This window comes from Rhinoraja longicauda, chromosome 42, assembly GCF_053455715.1.
Source record: "Rhinoraja longicauda isolate Sanriku21f chromosome 42, sRhiLon1.1, whole genome shotgun sequence".
In the NCBI taxonomy this organism is placed as follows: domain Eukaryota; kingdom Metazoa; phylum Chordata; class Chondrichthyes; order Rajiformes; family Arhynchobatidae; genus Rhinoraja; species Rhinoraja longicauda.
Window position 1 is genome coordinate 11,510,485 of NC_135994.1, and position 21,390 is coordinate 11,531,874.

The 21,390-nt window shown below is 45.3% G+C and overlaps 1 protein-coding gene across 2 annotated transcripts; it reads left to right on the plus strand.

The window, feature by feature from the left end:
• The first annotated feature begins 9,153 nt into the window (after positions 1-9,153).
• Positions 9,154-15,188, plus strand: LOC144611936 (uncharacterized). 2 transcript variants are annotated; one of them, XM_078431282.1, is made up of 3 exons: positions 9,154-9,612; positions 11,945-12,034; positions 13,209-15,188. In XM_078431282.1, exons 1-3 carry the CDS (start codon positions 9,330-9,332, stop codon positions 13,493-13,495), a joined length of 660 nt encoding a protein of 219 aa, XP_078287408.1. In that variant the 5' UTR covers positions 9,154-9,329; the 3' UTR covers positions 13,496-15,188. The 2 variants fall into 2 exon arrangements, with proteins under 2 accessions (XP_078287408.1, XP_078287409.1); XM_078431283.1 differs by lacking the exon at positions 11,945-12,034 and having other exon boundaries at positions 13,209-15,184.
• The last annotated feature ends 6,202 nt before the right edge of the window (positions 15,189-21,390 follow it).

Below are 21,390 nucleotides of genomic sequence, written 5' to 3' on the forward strand. Positions count from 1 at the left end.
AGTCAAAGGTATTTATTTCACAAAATGCTGGAGTAACTCAGCAGGTCAGGCAGCATCTCAGGAGAGAAGGAATGGGTGACGTTTCGGGTCGAGACCCTTCATATAATTTCTATATGGGAGTGATTTAAATACAGAAATGATCATTGATGCAATCTAACCTGTATAAAATCAGCAGGCATGTGAGTGAGGTCAAAAAAAGAAAAGATCCGAGCCCTTGCGCGAGGCTTATAACGGGGGTCAAAAATGTACACACAAAATGACCAGTTTCAAGCCTCTTTTAGTGCATTTCAAAGTAAAAACGAACATTACAAAATAATGTGAATATGTCACTACACTAATAACATTTTGAAGTAAATTCGCACATTAATTGATAATCAGTCCAAAAAGGTGGTAATTGGCTTTTCTGCTGTGTTGTATATTTTAACTCTGTCTTCATTCATTTAGTTATATAATCTTGCACTTAAATGTAATATTTACTCATTACAGTTCCACCACTGATTTTCTGGCACTCTTGGTTCCAGAGCTTTGCTGGTTTATCCAGCAGGCCAAGGATGTCGGCTCTGTGGATAGATGTGCTGGCTCCAGCTGGGCTGGGGTGCCAGAGCCCCGGCCGCAGGTTGCAAATTCAACCCACCGATCGGCCATGGAAGTCCCGATGAGGTTGAGATTGGCTGCCTTGCCCAGCCTAGGTGCCACATTTTCGGGGAGACTTCCATGGCGCGCGGCGGATTTCTCGCGGAACCCCAGTGTTCATTACAAGTCTGTACATTGGGTTTTTTCTTTATTTTTTTCTAACCGATTTCTCCGTTTATTTGACAAAGTGAAAAACGCGTAAAAACCATGCAAAAAGTACGGAAACTGGAGTTTGAAATCCGCTGAAACGCGGAAAATTCACATGCCTGAATCAGTTTTCTACATGATTTGTGTGTGGAAAGTGGCCACTAAAGCGTCCAATCTCTTGGTTTGTATTTGTAAGGCCATGTATTCTGTCAATATGAAACTTAGGAGGTGCTTTTTCTAGATCCAGACCTACTGATCCAGACTTCTTGTTAAATTCCAGTTTTCATTTTGGATGTTTGGATTCAAGTTCCCCGGTGGCATGGTGGTACTTGAACTTGAGAGCCTGTTAACAGTCTAAAACTTTAGCTGCTCATCCAGTGACCTTAATCACCACTACCCTATTCTCTTGAACCTCTGTTCTAAGATTAGTCCAGCTGGGAATTAAAAAAACAGGATCTAACATGCAAGCACCAAGGGAACAACTGGTATAATTTAATAGTTCAATAGTGCTTTAATTATCACATATGCAACTGCATAGTGAAATTGTTTTTGCATATATTCCACATTTTTGATGCCATTAGGGCAGAGGATCTAGGGGGGTAGAGGAACTGAAAGAAATTTTCATTAGGCGAGAAATAGTATTGGGTAGACTAATGGGACTGAAGGACGATAAATCCCCTGGGCATGATGGTCTGCATCCCAGGGTCCTCGGGGAGGTCTAGAAATAGTGGACGCATTGGTGATCATTTTCCAATGTTAAATAGGTTCAGGATCAGTTCCTGTGGATTGGAGGATAGCTAATGTTATCCCACTTTTCAAGAAAGGAGCGATAGAGAAAACGGGGAATTACAGACCAGTTAGCCTGACTTTGGTGGTGGGGAAGATGCTGGAGTCAATTATTAAAGAGGTAATAACGGTGCATTTGGATAGCAGTAAAAGGATAAGTCCAAGCCAGCATGGATTTATGAAAGGTGCTTGACTAATCTTCTGGAATTTTTTTGAGGATGTGACAAGTAAAATGGATGAAGGGGAGCCAGTGGATGTAGTGTATTTAGACTTTTAGAAAGCCTTTGATAAGGTCCCGCATGGGAGATTGGTGACTAAAATTAGAGCACATGGTATTGGGGGTAGGGTGTTGACATGGATAGAAAATTGGATGGCAGACAGGAAGCAAAGAGTAGGAGTAAACGGGTCCTTTTCAGAATGGCAGGTAGTGGCGAGTGGAGTGCCGCAAGGCTCGGTGTTGGGGCCGCAACTGTTTACCATATATATTAATGATTTGGATGAGGGAATTAGACGCAACACTAGCAAGTTTGCGGATGACACAAAGCTGGGTGGCAGTGTAAACTGAAGAGGATGTTAGGAGGTTGCAGGGTGACCTGGACAGGTTGAGTGAGGTGGCAGATGCAGTATAATATAGATAAATGTGCAGTTATCCACTTTGGCGGCAAAAACAAGGAGGCAGATTATTATCTCAATGGAGTTAGGTTAGGTAAGGGGGAGGTGCAGCGAGACCTAGGTGTCCTTGTACACCAGTCACTGAAAGTTGGCGTGCAGGTACAGCAGGCAGTGAAGAAAGCTAATGGCATGTTGACCTTCATAACAAGAGGATTTCAGTATAGGAGTAAAGAGGTTCTTCTGCAGTTGTATAGGGCCCTGGTAAGACCACATCTGGAGTATTGTGTACAGTTTTGGTCTCCTAATTTGAGGAAGGACATCCTTCTAATTGAGGCAGTGCAGCATAGGTTCACGAGATTGATCCCTGGGATGGCGGGACTGACATATGAGGAAAGATTGAAAAGACTGGGCTTATATTCACTGGAGTTTAGAAGGATGAGAGGGGATCTTATAGAAACATATAAAATTATAAAAGGACTGGACAAGCTAGATGTAGGAAAAATGTTCCCAATGTTGGGTGAGTCCAGAACCAGGGGCCACAGTCTTAGAATAAAGGGTGGCCATTTAAAACTGAGGTGAGAAGGAACTTTTTCACCCAGAGAGTTGTGAATTTGTGGAATTCTCTGCCACAGAGGGCAGTGGAGGCCAAATCACTGGATGGGTTTAAGAGAGAGTTAGATAGAGCTCTAGGGGAATCAAGGGATATGGGGAGAAGGCAGGCACGGGTTATTGATTGGAGACGATCAGCCATGATCATAATGGGCCGAATGGCCTCCTCCTGCACCTATTTTCTATGTTTCTATTATTCAAAGTCCGGTCGGCCTGCATACTCTATGTACTGGAGCTGTTCCCACGAACTGACATCCCTTGGGTCGGATAGAGTGGATGTGGAGAGAATGTTTCCACTAGTGGGAGAGTCAAGGACCAGAGGGCACAGCCCCAGAATTAAAGGATGTTCATTTAGGAAGGAGATAAAGAGGAATTTCTTTAGCCAGATGGTGGTGAATCTGGAATTCTTTGCCACAGAAGGCTGTGGAGGCCGAGTCAGTGGATATATTTAAGGCAGAGATAGATAGATTCTTGATTAGTACGGGTGTCAGGGGTTATGGGGAGAAGGCAGGAGAATGGGGTTGGGAGGGAGAGATAGATCAGCCATGATTGAATGGTGGAGTAGACTTGATGGGCCGAATAGCCTAATTCTGCTCCTATTACTTATGACCTTATGATCCCTTTCCTTGCCTGGCCATCTTTGTGTCCTGGGGTGCTCCTGCAGCCGTCCTTGAAGATGCTGGAGGCATTACCCCGGTTCACCCTCCTACCAACACATGGTCCTCACGTCCGATGTGTCCAGCTCCCTCCCGGTTATGCCGTCCGATGAGCCTTTGGATGGGTCCCGCTGCCTGCCGAGCTTTCTTACTGGTAGCTCTGCGAAGATTGCTTTCTTCTTTAACTGTGTCTTTGCTGCTATCATAATTGACAGAGCCTTAACCACTATTTCCCACAACTTTGCTCTCACTCCCTTTCCTCCTGGATGCAGCATGGAGATTCTTCTGTCTTCACTTTCCATCCCATCAGCTTCCACATTCAATAGAACATCCACAATTTTCACCTACCATTTAGATTCCACCACCAGATATATTTTCCCTTTCCCTCCTTGTTCAGCATTCCAAAGGTATTTAGGACTCTGGTCTGCTCTTCTACCCCCACCAGACCGGTCCCGGTTCCATGGCGGTTGAGCCAGGCCTTCTGTGTGGTATAGCTGTGGCTCGTTGAGATCCTTCTAGGGTCTAGGGTAATGTACAGTGGCCAATTGACCTACCTCTCCGATGTGAGAGGAAACCCCCTCGTCATAGGGATAACACGCAAACTCTACACAGACAGCACCCGAGGTGAGAAGCGAGCATGAGCCCCTGGAGCTGTGAGGCTGCCACTCCACTGTGTTGACCGATATATTAAACAGAGGGCTTGTTCAGGCTATGCCCTGTGCCTTAAAGCCCAAAGCAAGAATCATAGCTCAGACTAGAACCACTTGGTGACCCTGAGGTCAGGTGGAAACAGCCAAGCTTATTGAACATGGAGATGTTCTGGCAGCTCAGAACAATGGATGATTTTAGCAATACACAACTCGTTTAAATTGGTATACTGGGCTAGTCCCATTTACCTGCATTTGGCCCATATCCCTCTAAACCCTCTTTTAGAAGGAACTGGATAACACCGAAGATAGACACAAAATGCTGGGAGTGACTCAGCATCTCTGGAGAAATGGATTAGATGACGCCTAGTTAGGAGATTTAAAGAGTGTGATATTAAATCTTACGGAAATTTACATTGGACCTGTTCTGAAGCATCACTTTAAATGGGTGCATGTTCTACACATATGGGTGCATATTCAAAGACACATGTCTTTGATAATTATTGGGGTGTGGATAGGGTTAAACAGTGGGGGTATGAATGGATCATTTCACAAAGTGTTTTGAAAGTGAGCCCAGAGATGAGCCCATCGGGCCTTTGTAACGGCACTGTTGAAATGTTTGTATTTAAATCTAACTTCATTGTTTGTTGTTCTCCTATGCAGGTAAATGTTGCTGCGATACCTCGGTACTCCCAATAATTTATGCAATGTAAATGAGTATAAATGTAAGGACACTGGTTGTCCAAAATGTGAGCCAGGTAACTGAATTCTGGATACCTCTAGCTTCCCTCTCCCTTCCTGACGCTCAGTCTGAAGAAGGGTCTCGATCCTAAACATCACTTATTCCTTTTCTCCAGAGATGCTGCCTGTCCCACTGAGTTACTCCAGCATATTGTGTCTATCTTCTGAATTCTACATCCAGTTTGTAACCATAGAGGTGATGTTTGATGGCTTTGAAGTATTCTGAGCCTGTGTGTCTTTTAAATGTCTCTCCTCTCCAGAAATGAATCAACTTTGCAAATTACTGTTGTTATGTTTTTAAAGTTCATCTCGCAATCTAAATTGATCCTATCCATTGTGAATGAATGAATTAATGAGTTTATTGGCCAAGTATGTACATGTACAAGGAATGTGCCTTGGTGCTAAACAGACTGGATCATGGTTCCACAAGGAAGTACAGATGTTGGAACCTAGAGGAAAACACAAAGTGCTGGAAGAACTCTGCGGGTCAGGCAGCATTAAGAAGAGAATGGACAGACAAAGAAGGGTCTGACACGAAGCATCGCCTGGATTATGGTTAGACCAGAGGATTTAGCAGCAGAATGAGGCCATTCAGCCCATGGAATCTGCTCCACCCTTTGATCATGACTGATCTATTTCTCCCTCTCAACCCCATTCTCCTGCCTTCCCACCTTTGACTCTCAGATGTCAAGAACCTATCAATCTCCGCTTTAAAAATACACAATGACTTGGCCTCCACAGCCGTCTGTGGCAATGAATTACAGATTCACCACCCTCTGGCTAAAGAAATTCCTCCTCTACATTCTCAAGGCACATGCTTTAATTCTGAGCCAGTGCCCTCTGATCCCTCTAGTCCCTCTACAGGAAACATTCTCTCCACATCCACTCCATCGAAGTCTTTCACTATTTGGTTGGTTTCAATGAGATCCCCCCGCCATCTTTCTTATCTCCAGCGAGTACAGGCCCAGTGCCGTCAAACGCTCATCATAAGTTAACCAAATCAGTTTTCTTACCTTTACAAATTCTTAACTCTACCCATAAGAATACTACATCTTCTGATCCTACGGTATGTTGTTTCTTGCTGAGGATTGAAATCCATTCCTTACTAAAGGGCCTGTCCCAGTTAAGGCGACTGCCGGCGGCTAGGCCGTCGCCGAACGTTCGCCGGGGTGTCGCGGGCATGATCGTGAGGAGTCTTCAATGAATCGTAGCGGATCTCGGCGCGTCGCGGAAAAACTTGCTAGAAATTTCTCGGCTTGTCGCCAGGTATCGTAGCTTATTGCGGGCGCTGTCGCATGCTGTCCCCAGGTGTGGTAGGTTGTCACCGGTACTGAGGACAGATGAATTTCATTGTCGACTACCAACGTCAACCGGGATCAGGAGAAGGACAAGGTCCAACAGGGGAACTGAAATGCAGCTGCAATAGCCAGGTGTGAAATGAGGGCAGAGACCGTGATGCTGTCAAAGGTGGTCAACAAACCGACAGCAAGGTCCGGCCAATGAAATTTTCCGGCATATTTTGTAATCGTTTGAAGTGTCCATTTAAAAAAAAAGATTTGGGCATGTAGTTATCCATCTTTCATAGGAATATAGTTTGTTGTAATAAAGTTGATTTTGGTGATTTAAAAAAAATAGAGTCTGAATTTATTGTGTTTCTAAGTACTTTATCATGGCATCTCATTCAAAGATTCTAGTCTCATTCATTTTGACCAATGAAATAAAACGCTGACACAGGCACTGCGCTATGAGAACTATTTTCATTCATTTATTTTGATCAATGAAGCAAACACATACACAAGCATTTCACTAGGTTTAAAGGCAAACACTCACACAAAGACAGACACTACTAACACAAAGACAAACGGAGTTACTGCAATGCTGTTCAAGTGGGTATGGACACCTGACCATAAGGACAGCAAGGTCCGGCCAGACCATTACCAACATCCAGGGATCTCTCGTTTCCCCTCTCCCCTGACTCTCAGTCTGAAGAAAGGGTCTCGACCCCAAACGTCACCCATTCCTTCTCTCCAGAGATGCTGCCTGTCCCGCTGAGTTACTCCAGCTTTTTAGTGTCTATTTTCTTTGATCTGACTGCAGCAGGTTACAAGGAATCGGATCTCCCAACAGTGGGAGGAAGAGTGGCCGTGGGATTTTCAGCGGGACTGGATAAGTAAAAGACATTGATACCGGGGAGGCTGATACAAAGACAGTGGGGACAACAGTATTGGCAGTTGGGTTCTCGCTGTCTTTCGGAAAAGTCCCAGAAGTCACGTTAAAACCAGATTCCAAGTCTCCCACGGGAACACCTTGGTTCTGCTGGAGGTTCACAGATAAACCTTTGTCGCAGATGCATTTAGAAGCACGTAATATTAAATGAAGAAAAGGCTTTTGAAGATACCAGAAGATAGTTTTGTTTAACCAATTTATTTATCGTCAGGACATTGACAGGTAGATTGGAGGCGACAGTTTGACGGTCAGGTAAGCGTAGGAATTTTGCGATGTTACCGAAGACGGTGTAATCTCTGATCCAGGTGCTAGTTTCACAACAAAAAAAAACTTGTATCGACCTTGTCGTGGTCATTGTCGTTGGGTAAAAGAAAATTTCGGCGATCTGCTACGACTTTGACAGTCGCCGGCAGTCGCCTAAAAAATCACCTTAGTGGGACAGGCCCTTTTTTTAAAAAAATCACATTTTTAAATTTTTTATTATTATCAAAAATGTATTCAATTATTTAAAAATAATATTTACAATGCAATAAAACAAAATGAAACCCACCCCCAGAATACAATACAAACAAATATACCAAATGAAACTATTATACAACTATATTACAATCCTTGTCCAGGATACATCCACGCCCCGCGGTCCCACAAATCCCCCAGGGTGCCCGTGGACAGCGCGTGGTCCCTCTCCAACACCACCCGGGCACGGACGGACGTAACCCCGGAAATGGGGCAGGCAGCCGGCTCGGTCAGAGCCCTCTTCCCCCTGGCACCGTGACTCGTGGATGGCCAGCTTGGCCAGACCCATATATATAACATATAACAACTACAGCATGGAAACAGGCCTGTCCGGCCCTACCAGTCCACGCAGACCAGGAGCAACCCAACCCAACCAGGACATCTTCAGCCCCCCCCCACCCTCTCCCCTACGCACAGGGGGTCCAGAGATGAGGGTGGTGAGCGTGAAGTGCAGCCAGAAGGCAATGAGCAGCCCCTGTAGATATTGGAACAGGGGCTGCAATCTCACACACTCCATGTACACGTGGTACACAGACTCACACACTCCATGTACACCTGGTACACAGACTCACACACTCCATGTACACGTGGTACACAGACTCACACACTCCATGTACACGTGGTACACAGACTCACACACTCCATGTACACGTGGTACACAGACACACACACTCCATGTACACGTGGTACACAGACTCACACACTCCATGTACACGTAGTACACAGACTCACACATTCCATGTACACGTGGTACACACTCACACACTCCATGTACACGCGGTACACAGACTCACACACTCCATGTACACGCGGTACACAGACTCACACACTCCATGTACATGCGGTACACAGACTCACACACTCCATGTACACGTGGTACACAGACTCATACACTCCATGTACACGTGGTACACAGACTCACACACTCCATGTACACGCGGTACACAGACTCTTCCAGCCCGCTAACGAGTCTGTGAACCGCGCGAGGAACAGGTTGCAGGTTAAGGGGCAGGGACAGGCCCTTTTAGGTGATGCAGCGGTAGAGTTGCTGCCTCATAGCGCTGGAGACCCGGGTTCCATCTTGACCACGAGTGCTGTGTACGTTCTCCCCGTGACCTGCGTGGGTTTTCTCCAAAGTCTCCGGTTTCCTCCCACACTCCAAAGATGTGCAGGATTGTAGGTGAATTAGCTTCGGTAAAATTATAAATTGTCCCTAGTGTGTGGGATAGTAATGTGCGGGGATCGCTGGTCGTGGCGGACTCGCTGGGCCGAAGGGCCTGTTTCCGCACTGTATCATTAAACTAAACTAGCAGAGCCAGCCCACCCCCTCTGCCCAGCTTGCCTGTCTTTTTGAATGTGTATGAATCCTTAATCAGCTCCCAGCTCTGATCCTCTTTTAGTCACGACTCTGTGATACCAGCCAATTTCTAACTGCGTAATTTACGTTTGAGATTTGGGGAGGGAGGGAGTATTCAGTCCATGTTTACCAGCCATGCCTCTTCCAATACACAGGGCGGCATTTCCCTGTCTAGTTTGGTGCGTGTCTTTGTTGTCACCGGGCGGTCGCGGCTGTAGTTGGTGCAGCGGCCGCTGGGCGGCAGCGCGGAGCAGAGCCGCGTCCCGACCCTCGCTCGGGCCGGGCCGCCTGCACTTCCTCTACCCCTCCTAACTCAGCCTGTGCTTTATTCACTGCACTTCCCGCGGTTTCACTTCGGGGCAAATGGCTGAATTAAGTTGACCTGCTTTGAAAAGCTTCATGGCATTAACGCGTTTTCTCCTCAAAGTCCTGGACGAACTGAGCGCGGATGACCTGAAACGATTTACCTTCTTCCTTGGGAACAGCGCGGAGGAGGAAGCGATCCCCCGCGGTCGGCTGGAGGGTAAAACATGTGAGGATATCGCGATCTTGCTGCAGAAACACTACGGGCAGCAGGCGTGGGATGTCACCAGGAAGATCCTTCTTGATGTCCCGAGGCGCGACCTGGTGGAGAAGATGTTCGCAGGCGGAGAGGTAGACTGGGCCAGAGGAGGTTCGCAGGGTAAGAGTTACACAGAGTGATAGAAATGACACCAGGGAGCCCAGACATGGGAGACCAGACATGGGAGACCAGGTGATGCAGCGGTAGAGCTTTTAGGTGATGCAGCGGTAGAGCTGCTGCCTCATAGCGCTGGGATATTAATGTGCGGGGATCGCTGGGCGGCGCAGACTCGGTGGGCCGCACTGTGTCACTAAACTAAAGTAGCAGAGCCAGCCCACCCCCTCTGCCCTCTGCGAGAATTGGTCAGGACCTACCTTAGGACGAGCAAGTTGTAAACAAACAGAAAATACATTGTGATTCCACTCGTCACTTTAATTTCATGTATTTTGTGTTTTCCATCTCTGATCATTTATACGCTATTTGCATGTTTCATTAACACTTGGATGCAAGTGGTTCAAAGTCGGCAGATCAATTTCCCTCGTGGGATAAATAAAGTTCTATCCTATCGTATCATGGGCCAATAAAAGCTCACCTCCCCTTACGATTAAATGTCCCACTTTCTCCCATTCATTTCACATTGACACCGTTGAGCAAAACAAGGTCTGAAGAAGGGTCTGGGCCAGAAACATCACCTATTCCTTTTCTCCAGAGATGCTGTCTGACTCCAGCTTTTTGTGCCTTTCTTCAATAGTCAATAGTCGTTTATTTGTTACATACACATAAATGTGTAGTAAAATGAAACATTACCCGCAGTTGAACAATAAGACCAATAAGATTAATCAATAAAAATGCAATAACACATACAATCACAACTAACACCAAACAAAAAGAAACATCCATCACAGTGAGTCTCCTCCAGTCCCTCCTCACTGTGATGGAAGGCCAGAATGTCTTTTTCTCTTCCCTGCCGTCTTGTCCCGCGGTCAGGCTGTTGGAGTTGCCACGTCGGGGCGGTCGGGGCTCCCGATATTGAAGCCCCCGCTGGACGGTGAAAGGTCCACGGCCTATTTCAGGCCGCGCCGGACGGTGAAAGGTCCGCGGCGGGCCGACCCAAGCCCCGCGATTCGGGGCGGACGAACATGCTGCCTCTGCCGCTGCCGGTGCTCCCGATGTCGGCCACCATCCAGGGGCCTGCGGGCTTCCGACGTCCACGCGGCCCGCGCCAGAGCCTCCGGAGACGAGTCGCAGCCGCTCCCGCAGCATTCGCAGGCAGCCAGCGCCGCACGTGGTGAGTCCGGACCGCGGGCTCTGCGAACCAGAGCCCCAGGTGGTCCCAGGTGCATGGCCGGTGGTAGGCCGCAGCGGGAACGGAGACACGGCACAGAACAAAGGTCACGTCTCCGTTCTGGAGAGAGAATGTTACAGTTACAGTTCCCGTTCCCTCCCACCCCCCCCCCCAAAACATAACATACAACACTACATCATATTAACACTACAATTGAGACAAAAACAACAAAAAACACAAAAGACAGACGGACTGCAGGCAAGCCGCAGCTGCGACTTAGGTTCAAAACAACATTCTTGCTCTCTCACTCCAGAATGATTAGTTAAAAACTGTTTCTGCTCTTGGTTCAGGAAGTCCACCTTTCAAGAAGATAGGGAGATGAGAGACCCTCATCATGTTCCACTATCCAGGAAGATGATGTCTGACCATATGAGCCGGTCTTGTGCCCAGCAGTCTTCACTACGGTCTCCAGACGATTAGAAATTTGTAAATTTCAAACAGATCTCATTCTGAAATAGAAAGGCATTCAGCTCATCTAGTCTATTGCCGACTACGCAATCCCATCAGTCCCCTCCATGTAGCCTTTTCTCTCTCACATCCACCAAATCCCCTCAGATTCTACCACACACCAACACGGGGGATAATTTACAGCAGCCAATTAACATATCAATCAACACGTCTTTGCAATGTGGTAGGAACCCCGGGAGAGCACACAAACTCCACAGAGACTCCACGGGTCTATGGCACTGTGAGGTAGTAGCACCATTCAATGCACCCCAGTGTACTCTCATTCCTTTGAACCCTAATGTAGACAAACCTAGTCAACTCAATGGCTCCTCATACAGTAGTCCCACCAACCCATCGTCACTGCACTCTCTCTTAGGTAGAGACTAAAACTACTCCAGTTAGGGTCTCATTACAGGCCTATATAATTGTAGTGACAACCGTCCTTCTGTATTCAAAACCTCTTGCAATGCAGGCCAACACACCCCATCTTTCCATCTCTGATCATTTATAGTTGTTTTTTTGGGTCTCACACGCCATTTGCATGTTTCATTAACACTTGGATGCAAGTGGTTCAAAATGTATGGTTCTGGAAATTCCCAAGCTGGAATCCTGGATTTGATTTCTCCCCAAGTTCTCATAAGTTGTTTCTTTATTTAACAGAGAGAAAAAGGGTGGGTCTGCCAGGCCAGGACTGTGCTGGAACTGTGTCTGATCAGTTGCAGAGTGACAAGCCCACTCCAAAGAAAAGCAGTATGTTAAGTCATATTTACATATCCCTTTAAAGTATTCAAGAAATTTTTCAAGACATTATTGGAATGATGTCAAAAAACCTCTCTGCTATTATCTCCATCTTAGCGTCTTACTGCATAGAATAATGCATTTCACAACGCATCCATTGCATGAAGGGTCCTGGGGTTAATTGAATTCTCCTTTCCTGCACACCCTGATACAGTGGGATACACTGCAGGTAATTATCAGCTCGGCCTCAGAACGTACCCCATTTCTCTGGGAGAAGGGTTGTGATGGGTTGAGCCACAGTGAGAGTCCCTTTCAAGATTCAAGATTCAAGATTCAAGATAGCTTTATTTGTCATCCAATATTGGACGAAATTCAGTCACCCACAGTCCAACAATAAAAGCATTAAATAAGCATTAAAATTACACAACCCCAAAAAAACCCCAGCTTGCTCGCTGTTCAGGGCTCCATCACCAACCTGCCTTCATACATGGTGCCACCCCTGTATGCCACCCACATGCTGCCATATCAAGGCCCTGGTTGTCAGTGGTGATGTCTCTGGCTGTGCAGTAATGTCTTAAGGAGCCAACCTATAACCATCAGCTGGGAAAATAGATAGCAAGTGGCTATCCTGATTAATACCCATCCCTTCTCGAACCCCAACTCCAAACTCAGAATAAAGTACATATGATTATCAGCTGGGTTTTTTAACTATCATATCATATCATATCATATGTATACAGCCGGAAACAGGCCTTTTCGGCCCTCCAAGTCCGTGCCGCCCAGTGATCCCCGCACATTAACACTATCCTACACCCACTAGGGACAATTTTTACATTTACCCAGCCAATTAACCTACATACCTGTACGTCTTTGGAGTGTGGGAGGAAACCGAAGATCTCGGAGAAAACCCACGCAGGTCACGGGGAGAACGTACAAACTCCTTACAGTGCAGCACCCGTAGTCAGGATCGAACCTGAGTCTCCGGCGCTGCATTCGCTGTAAAGCAACAACTCTACCGCTGCGCTACCGTGCCGCCCAGCAACACCACCAAACCCAATCATGACATCCATACTTGTGGGTTTTCCACCAGGAGGCATTAGATATCAGTCAGTTCTGTGGAGTATTTAAGTTTTGATTCCTCTGCTCAAGGGAGCCAAGTTTTAATTCAATATCTCATTCCTTACAGGAGAGATTGCAAAGACATTGACTGACAAACAACTGATGAAATTGGCTTCACAGATGGGTGACAATTGGATGCCAATTGGGATCCAGTTCCTGAACCTGAAAAGCTACGAAATCCAGCGGTGTGAATCACAGTCAAGTCATGTCATGAAAATCTTTACCATGTTGGAAATGTGGAGGGATCGGAAAAAGAAGGAGGCCACTGCTAAGCAACTGCACTCTATTCTTGCGAGCAGAGATTGTCCCATCAGTTCAGAATGCATTGATTGGCTTCATGAAGAAAATGAGTGATCAGAAGCAGAAGATGGTGATTTTCTTTTAAATTGGAAATTGAGAATGTCAAAGATCATTATTATGATTTTTTTTTTTAAAAGTCCATAAAAACTGTGTTAAACTGTATGTAGTGCTTTATTTAAAACAAATTTTAAAGTGACTTTTGCAATAATTTCTGTTCTCTCTTGCTGGAAAAGAAAGTTTTAACAAAAAAAATATATGTACAGACACTCTCACACTCAGTTCTGACTCTCGCAAGTCAGGTTTTATGCAAATCGGAATCACCTTAAAACTGGGTAGAAACAAAGAAATGTAGAAGCTGGTTTGCACAAAAACATCGCGAGAGGAGTTGAGTATAGGAGCTAGGAGGTCCTACTGCAGTTGTACAGGGCCCTGGTGAGACTGCACCTGGAGTACTGTGTGCAGTTTTGGTCTCTTAATTTGAGGAAGAACATTCTTGCTATTGAGAGAGTGCAGCGTAGGTTCACCAGGTTAATCCCCGGGATGGCGGGACTGTCGTATGTTGAGAGATTGGGTCGACTGGGCTTGTATATACTGGAATTTAGAAGGATGAGAGGGGATGTTATTGAAACATATAAAATTCTTAAGGGTTGGACAGGCTAAATGCAGGAAACATGTTCCTGATGTTGGGGGAGTCCAGAACCAGGGGTCAAAGTTTAAGAATAAGGGGTCGGCCATTTAGGACTGAGATGAGGAACAACTTTTTCACCCAGAGTGTTGTGAATCTGTGGAATTTTCTGCCACAGAAGGCAGTGGATTCCAATTCACTGGATGTTTTCAAGAGAGAGTTAGATATAGCTCTTAGGGCAAACGGAATAAAGGGATATGGGGAGAAAGTAGGAGCGGGGTACTGATTCGGGACGATCAGCCATGATCATATTGACTGGCGGTGCTGGTTAGAAAGGCCGATTGGCCTGCACCTATTTTCTATGTCTCTATGTTTCTAAAATGAAAAAGTGCTGGAGTAACTCAGCGAGTCAGGCACCATCTCTGGAGAAAGAAAGCATGGATATGTAACGTTTCGGATCGGGAAAAAACTTCAGACTGAATCACCTAAAAACTAATTTCTTCACAAAAGAATGCTTTCTCAGCTCCATCTTTCCTGCACTCTGTTCATCTCCAGAATGTTTGCAGTGACTTGATGGAATTTGGGCTGATAAATGGAGCCATAAACGGAACCATCTTTGTTGAGCTCCGAGGAACAAGAATGTTAGGGAAGAAAAATCTGATTCAGGAAAGAAATTAAAGACAAGGAAGGAAAGGAGACAAGAACAAAAAAAGTAAAGAAAACCTTAGAAAAACTTTTAAAGTTTGGCAACTTTCAGGAATTGCCCAAATGCAGAAACGAGAGGAAACCGTCAAAACTTTCCTTTCTGAATCTCAGAAAATGATTGGCATTGCATAATCACAACTTGTTAAATCACTAATACAGTTAAGTATAAATAGAAACATAGAAAATAGGTGCTGGAGGAGGCCATTCGGCCCTTCGAGCTAGCACCGCCATTCATTGTGATCATGGCTGATCGTCCCCAATCAATAACCCGTGCCTGCCTTCTCCCCATATCCCTTGATTCCACTGGCCCCTAGAGCTCTATCTAACTCTCTCTTAAATCCATCCAGTGATTTGGCCTCCACTGCCCTCTGCGGCAGAGAATTCCACAAATTCACAACTCTGGGTGAAAAAGTTTTTTCTCACCTCAGTTTTAAATGGCCTCCCCTTTATTCTAAGACTGTGGCCCCTGGTTCTGGACTCGCCCAACATTGGGAACATTTTTCCTGCATCTAGCTTGTCCAGTCCTTTTATAATTTTATATGTTTCTATAAGATCCCCTCTTATCCTTCTAAACTCCAGTGAATACAAGCCCAGTCTTTTCAATCTTTCCTCATATGACAGTCCCGCCATCCCAGGGATCAATCTCGTGAACCTACGCTGCACTGCCTCAATTACAAGGACGTCCTTCCTCAAATTAGGAGACCAAAACTGTACACAATACTCCAGATGTGGTCTCACCAGGGCCCTATACAACTGCAGAAGAAATCTTAACTTTGTGGCGAGTGTAGTGGACAATTAAGGTACAGATTTTGCAGACTCTGTTGAATCGGTGCTGACGCTGTACCTCAAAGCACTCAATATTGTGTCGGCAGTTTGTCATTAGCCTGTTGCTCCTATCAGTCCAGATATTTCCCACCACAATAACACCGATCTGTGGAGATTCCATGCAAATAAAGAGCCAAATGTGCTTTATTCTCAGTGTGTGCCAGTTTCAGTGCTGTGCCCAATATTCCCCTCTTGCACTACATCTGTGTACGTTGGTTTGCTGTCTGCCAACTTGGATTCTGATTCAATGCAAAATGTTGTGTGCTTTATCAAAGCCTTGTGCTCAGTATCCCACTGGAAAGTTGGATTGGGATCACATGTGTCACTAGTTTTCTGCTGTGCGAGGACACAGCACATTATTATTATAGGACAAAATTACATTGGTAAACTTAAGCTATTAAGGGTCGCCATTAATTGTATATTTTCCCCTTGCATTCAACGTCAAAGTACACACTTGTTCAGATTAAAACTACATCTGCATTTTTCCACCCATTTCTGTACCTCATTTATATCCCACTGCATACGTTGACGGACTTCCTCATAGTCCACGACCCCAGCAATCTAGGTGTCATCTGCAAACGTACCAAGCAACCCATCTACATTTACGTCCAAGGTGTTCAAGTCATTTATACACCATTCAGCCAAAACATTGTGACCACCTGCCTAATATGCTGTTGGTCCTCCATGTGCAGCCCCATACGCAGCAGGGTGCGATGCACTGTGTATTGTGACACATTCCTCCCGTGACCACCATTAACATTTTCTGTGACTTGTGCCACATTAGACCTTCTGTCGGTTCGGACCAGACAGGATAGCCTTCGTTGCCCTCACGCATCGATGAGCCTTGGGCGCCCAACACCTTTGTGGTTTGTCCCTCCTCGGACCACTGTCGGTAGGTACTCACCACTGCTGACCGGGAGCACCCCACAAGCCTTGCCGTTTCACAGATGTTCTGACCCAGTCGTCTGGCCATAACAATTTGGCCATTGTCAAAGTCGCTCAGGTCTTTACTCCTGCCCATTTCTCCTGCATCCAACACATCAACTTCAAGAACTGGCTGTTCACTTGCGGCCTAATATATCCCACCCCTTGACAGGTGCCATTGTAACACGATAATCAATGTTATTCACTTTGTCTGTCAGTGGTCATAATGTTTTGGCTGTATATTACAAACAACCGAGGTCCCAGCACAGATCCCTGCAGAACTACAACTGGTCACAGACCTCCAACCCTCTTATCCCCACAACCCTCTATCTTCTATCAGTAAACTAGTTATGAATCCATATGACAGTCACTATTAGCCATGCATCTTAATCTTCTGGATCAGCCTACCATGGGGGACTTCATCAAATGCTTTACTAAAAACCGTGTAGACAACATCCACGACCCTGCCCTCATCGATTACCTTTGTCACCTCCTCCAAAGCTCAATCAAGTCAGTAAGACATGACCTGCTGTGTACAAAGCCATGCTGACTGTCCCTAATTAGCCTGGTCTCTTCCAAATGGGAGTAAAATCCTATCCCAATAATCCTTTCCCATAGCTTTTCTAGCAGTGACATGAGGCTCACTGGATTCTCTCTACATTTCCCTGGATTCTTTGTAGTTCCTTTCTTAAATAAAGGAACAACATCTGCAGTCCTCTGGGACCTTGCTATAAAGGCTCCTCCATCAAGGCTCCTACAATGTTTTCTCGTGCCTCTCTCAATAACCTGGGATAGATCCCATCAAGTCCTGGGGATTAATCCACCTTAATGCTCTTCAAGAGCCCCAACACCTCCTACTTCTTAATCTCAAACTGCCTTTGCATATTAGCATTCCCCCACACTGATGTCGCTGTCTGCCATGTCCTTCTCCTTTGTGAATACAGATGCAAAGTACTCATTTAGTACCTCACCTTCATCTCCTGATTCCAAACACAAATTCCCTTTATCCTTGAATGGTCAAGTTTGCCAACCTTATTCTACCCCCTTAATGGGACATGCTGGTTCTGAACCTTGAACAATTGGCATTTAAAGGCCCCCCACATGTCACATGTGGACTTAACATATAATAACTGCTCCCAGTGTCCACTCCCGGGCTGCCCCCGACTTCCAGTCTGAAGAAGGGTGTCGACAGAAAGGTTTAAGATAGAGTTAGATGTACCTTTTAGAGCTAAGGGAATCAAGGGATATGGGGAAAAAGTCGGAACGGGATACTGATTTTGGACGATCAGCCATGATCATATTGAATGGCTGCGCTGGCTCGAAGGGCCTATGTTTCTATGACCTGAAACATCATCTATTTCTTCTCTCCAGAGATGCTGCCTGTCCCGCTGAGTTGCTCCAGCACTTTTTGTCTATCCTCTCAAAGAACATTGAAATTTGCCTTACTCCAGTTTAGTACCTTCCGACAAGGACTTATTCCCATTCAAAACAATTTTAAAACTTATGGAGTTGCTGGGAGAAAACTCAAAAAAGGACAGTCATTGATAATACTATAAATGTCCGAGAAGCATATCAAAGCATATTCGAGAAGCATATCCGAGAAGCAAAAAAATCATTTTTCTACAGTCGTTGGGTTGCAGCACCCTGACTTTATATAAACATGTGCATGTATGTGATGTGTAAGCTTTTCTGTGAATACATAAAAAAATATACAAATTAGAGGTTACTTAATAGACTTATTATTGAATAATATCATGATTGATCTGACTAACATCACATTCCTGACTACCCACAGGAACCTTTCACCCCCTTGCTAATCAAGATGTTCTATAAATACAGGAAGGGAAAGGGAATTATAAAGAAAAGAGTAGACCCTTTCACCCCTAAAGATCAAAACAACAGTCTGGGTGTGGAGGTGGAAGATGTGTAAAGTTCTGAACAAAAGGAGGAAGAATGCAAAGTACTGGAAGAAAGAGAGAGTGTTGAAAGAGAGTGTGTCAAAGTGAGTGGAGAGAGAGAGAGAGAGTGGCAAGAATGAGATAGGGGGAGATGGTCAAAGTGGTCAAAAGGACTTTTAGTGGAATACCGCAGGGCTCAGTACCTTGCTTTTTGTGGTAAACATCAGTGACTTGAACTTAAACCATGGGCCATGATTGAGATGTTTGCTGGTGATACCAAAATTGGCAGTGTGGTTGATAGTGAGAAAGAAACTTGTCGGCTGCAGAAAGAATAAAAAAACTGGTTAGAGGGGTATTAAAGTAACAAATGAAATTCAGTCCAGGGAAAAGTGATATACTGCATGTCGGGAGAGCAAATGGAGTTATGGAATGCATGCTACACAGGGGGAGACCAAGGAGTGTAGAGGAGCAGCTGGGTCTTGAGGTTGGTTGGTATATGGAACAAGCTGCCAGAGGAGATAGTTGAGGCAGGTACTGTCTATCATAACATTTAAGAGACATTTGGACAGGTACATGGACAGTATAGGTTTAGAGGATTACTAGAGCAAGTGGACCCGTTGGGCCCACAACTCATTGGGATGCCATTGTGTTGTAGTCTGTGGCCTATTAGAAAAACAGGCAGACAACCGAATTCGTTTAACCTCTTTATTCTACTCACCCAGGTGGGAGAGAGTTTAGAAACCGGAGCGTTTAGAAACACTCAGGAAGCTAGTGTAGTCTCTCTCTCCGAATGCTAACAATTACACATATTTATACCTGAAATACATGTGCCAGTACATTTCCTGTTGCTACCTTATATGGCAAGTTTTACAATGTCCTATAAATCTTTATGTGTCTTTCGGGACCTCCGTGTCCGTTGTGTCCATCGTGACCTCTTCTTTCTTGGGAACAGAGAGCAGTCCATATGGCAAGTTATTCTTCTTAACACTTCAAAGGATGGCTAACCATCAAAGCCTTAAAGCCAGTTGCCCATATCAATGGATACCCTTAGCCATAAACAGGATGTCCTGGCAACATAATCGAGCTGGAGCTTTTACACCTTTTTTACACCCCTGCAATAAAACCCACATGGCTACGCTGAATTTGAGCCCTTACAATTGTGACGTACGAAAATCGCAACTTTTCTTTAAAATTGTGTTTTTTTATGCATTGGTCTAGCACCCTCCACTCCCCCACTCCATCCCCCCTCAACCTCCTCTCCTCCCCCACCCACTCCCCCCCTTCCCCTCCCACCCCCCCCACTCCATCCCCCATTATCCCCCACCCTCCACCTCCGGCAGCGCCGACATTCCTGCCCGTCGGGTTTCCATTGTGACGTTGAATACGGAGGTATCACTGCGCATGGGCGGCTGACGGGCACAAGTGGAAAAGGGATTTATTAAAGTTTAAAATGTGAATAACTCAAAATATAACAACAATTTGAACATTAAAGTAGATTTATTTTAGTAACTTGACAGTTGCTGTTTTGCATTCTTTCTCGTTCAGTTCTTTCTCGTTCAGTTCTTTCTTGTCAGTTCAGTTCTTTGTTCAGTTCTTTCTTGTCGCGTCTCTTGTTTCCCTTTTTGCGTTCTTTCTCGTTGATCTTCGACATGTCCATGGTTTGGCCTTGCGCTTTATGGATCATCAATGCAAAACTTGACTGCATCGGGATTGTCTCTGCTTAAGTGGAATGTCTTCGTCTTCTGTCAAAGTGAGCATTATCCTAGGAAACATAATAATGTCATCTTTGAAGGATCCAAAGTTGATTTTTGCAGCGATCAGGTTATCGTGTAGCTGTTCCACGATCATCCTCATTCCATTGCAAAGCATTGGGAGTTCCAAGTTTCTCATTAAAATGATTGGAGATCCTTTTTTCAACTCCAATTAGTGTGGAGGTAATGCAGAGATCTCAACTGAATCGAGGAATTCTGTCGGGAAGTGAGTAGCATTGGTTCCCTCAGTCACAGCATTGAAAGAAAAGTACTCCTTCATGATTCCAGGGAAGCATCTGATACATCTAGAATTGATGCTCCTCATAATATCGTTGAGCGGAACCAAGATACAATTGTTGGAGAATAATTCGGCAGGATTGTGGAAGGTGGGATATATACAATCAGTGATCTTGCTGAAAGAACCATGTCTTCTGGGATTTCAATTTCATCGTCATCATTTTTTGAAATCCTGTCTTCTCTGACTTTCAGCAAAAATTGGGAATAGTTGTCTTCTCCGTCTCTCAATCGTATATTCCTCTTCAATTGAAACTTGGTGAAAGTCCTCCACAAGTAGGATTTCTTCATGCAGGAATTTTTCAACATCAGCATCATTTCCCCTTTTCACAACAGGAAGTTGTCGAAAATCACCACAACAAATGGTAAGAATGCCGCCAAAAGGCTCATCGATCTTTTCGCATAGATATCGAAGAGTTGTGTCCACCGCTTCAAAGCTCTCCCTCCTAATCATCGGGCACTCATCCCAAACAATCAGCCTCACTCTCCTGATCAAATCTGCTGTGTTGGAGTTCTTCTCAATGTTACACATTGTATTATCGGTCACTTGGATGGGTATCTTGAATCGAGAATGTGCAGTTCTTCCACCAGGTATCAATGTAGCTGCTATACTAGAGGATGCTACCTCGACCTCGAGTTGACCTCGAACTTTGGTGAGGATCAAATTGGTGAGAAATGTCTTGCCCATTCCTGTTGGTGAATCAATGAAAAACATTGAAGGAACATTCCTTTCCAAGCAGCTGCACACATGGTCATACACTGCTCTTTGCTCAGCATTCAGCAGAGGCTCCTTCTCTTCAACAAATCACTGTTGTTCAGGTCTATTGTACTGCAATTCACTCAGCAATTCTGGATTGTCACCATCAAGGTTCTTCCTTCCATGTCTTGGTAGTGGCACATGAAAGTACCCAGGTGTCAGGTGGTAAT

Coding starts and splice junctions, on each gene's coding strand:
- LOC144611936 (XM_078431282.1), top strand. CDS start 9,330: ATGGCATTAACGCGTTTTCTCCTCAAAGTCCTGGACGAACTGAGCGCG. Junction 9,613..11,944: donor GGCCAGAGGAGGTTCGCAGG/GTAAGAGTTACA, acceptor TTTATTTAACAG/AGAGAAAAAGGGTGGGTCTG. Junction 12,035..13,208: donor GCCCACTCCAAAGAAAAGCA/GTATGTTAAGTC, acceptor CATTCCTTACAG/GAGAGATTGCAAAGACATTG.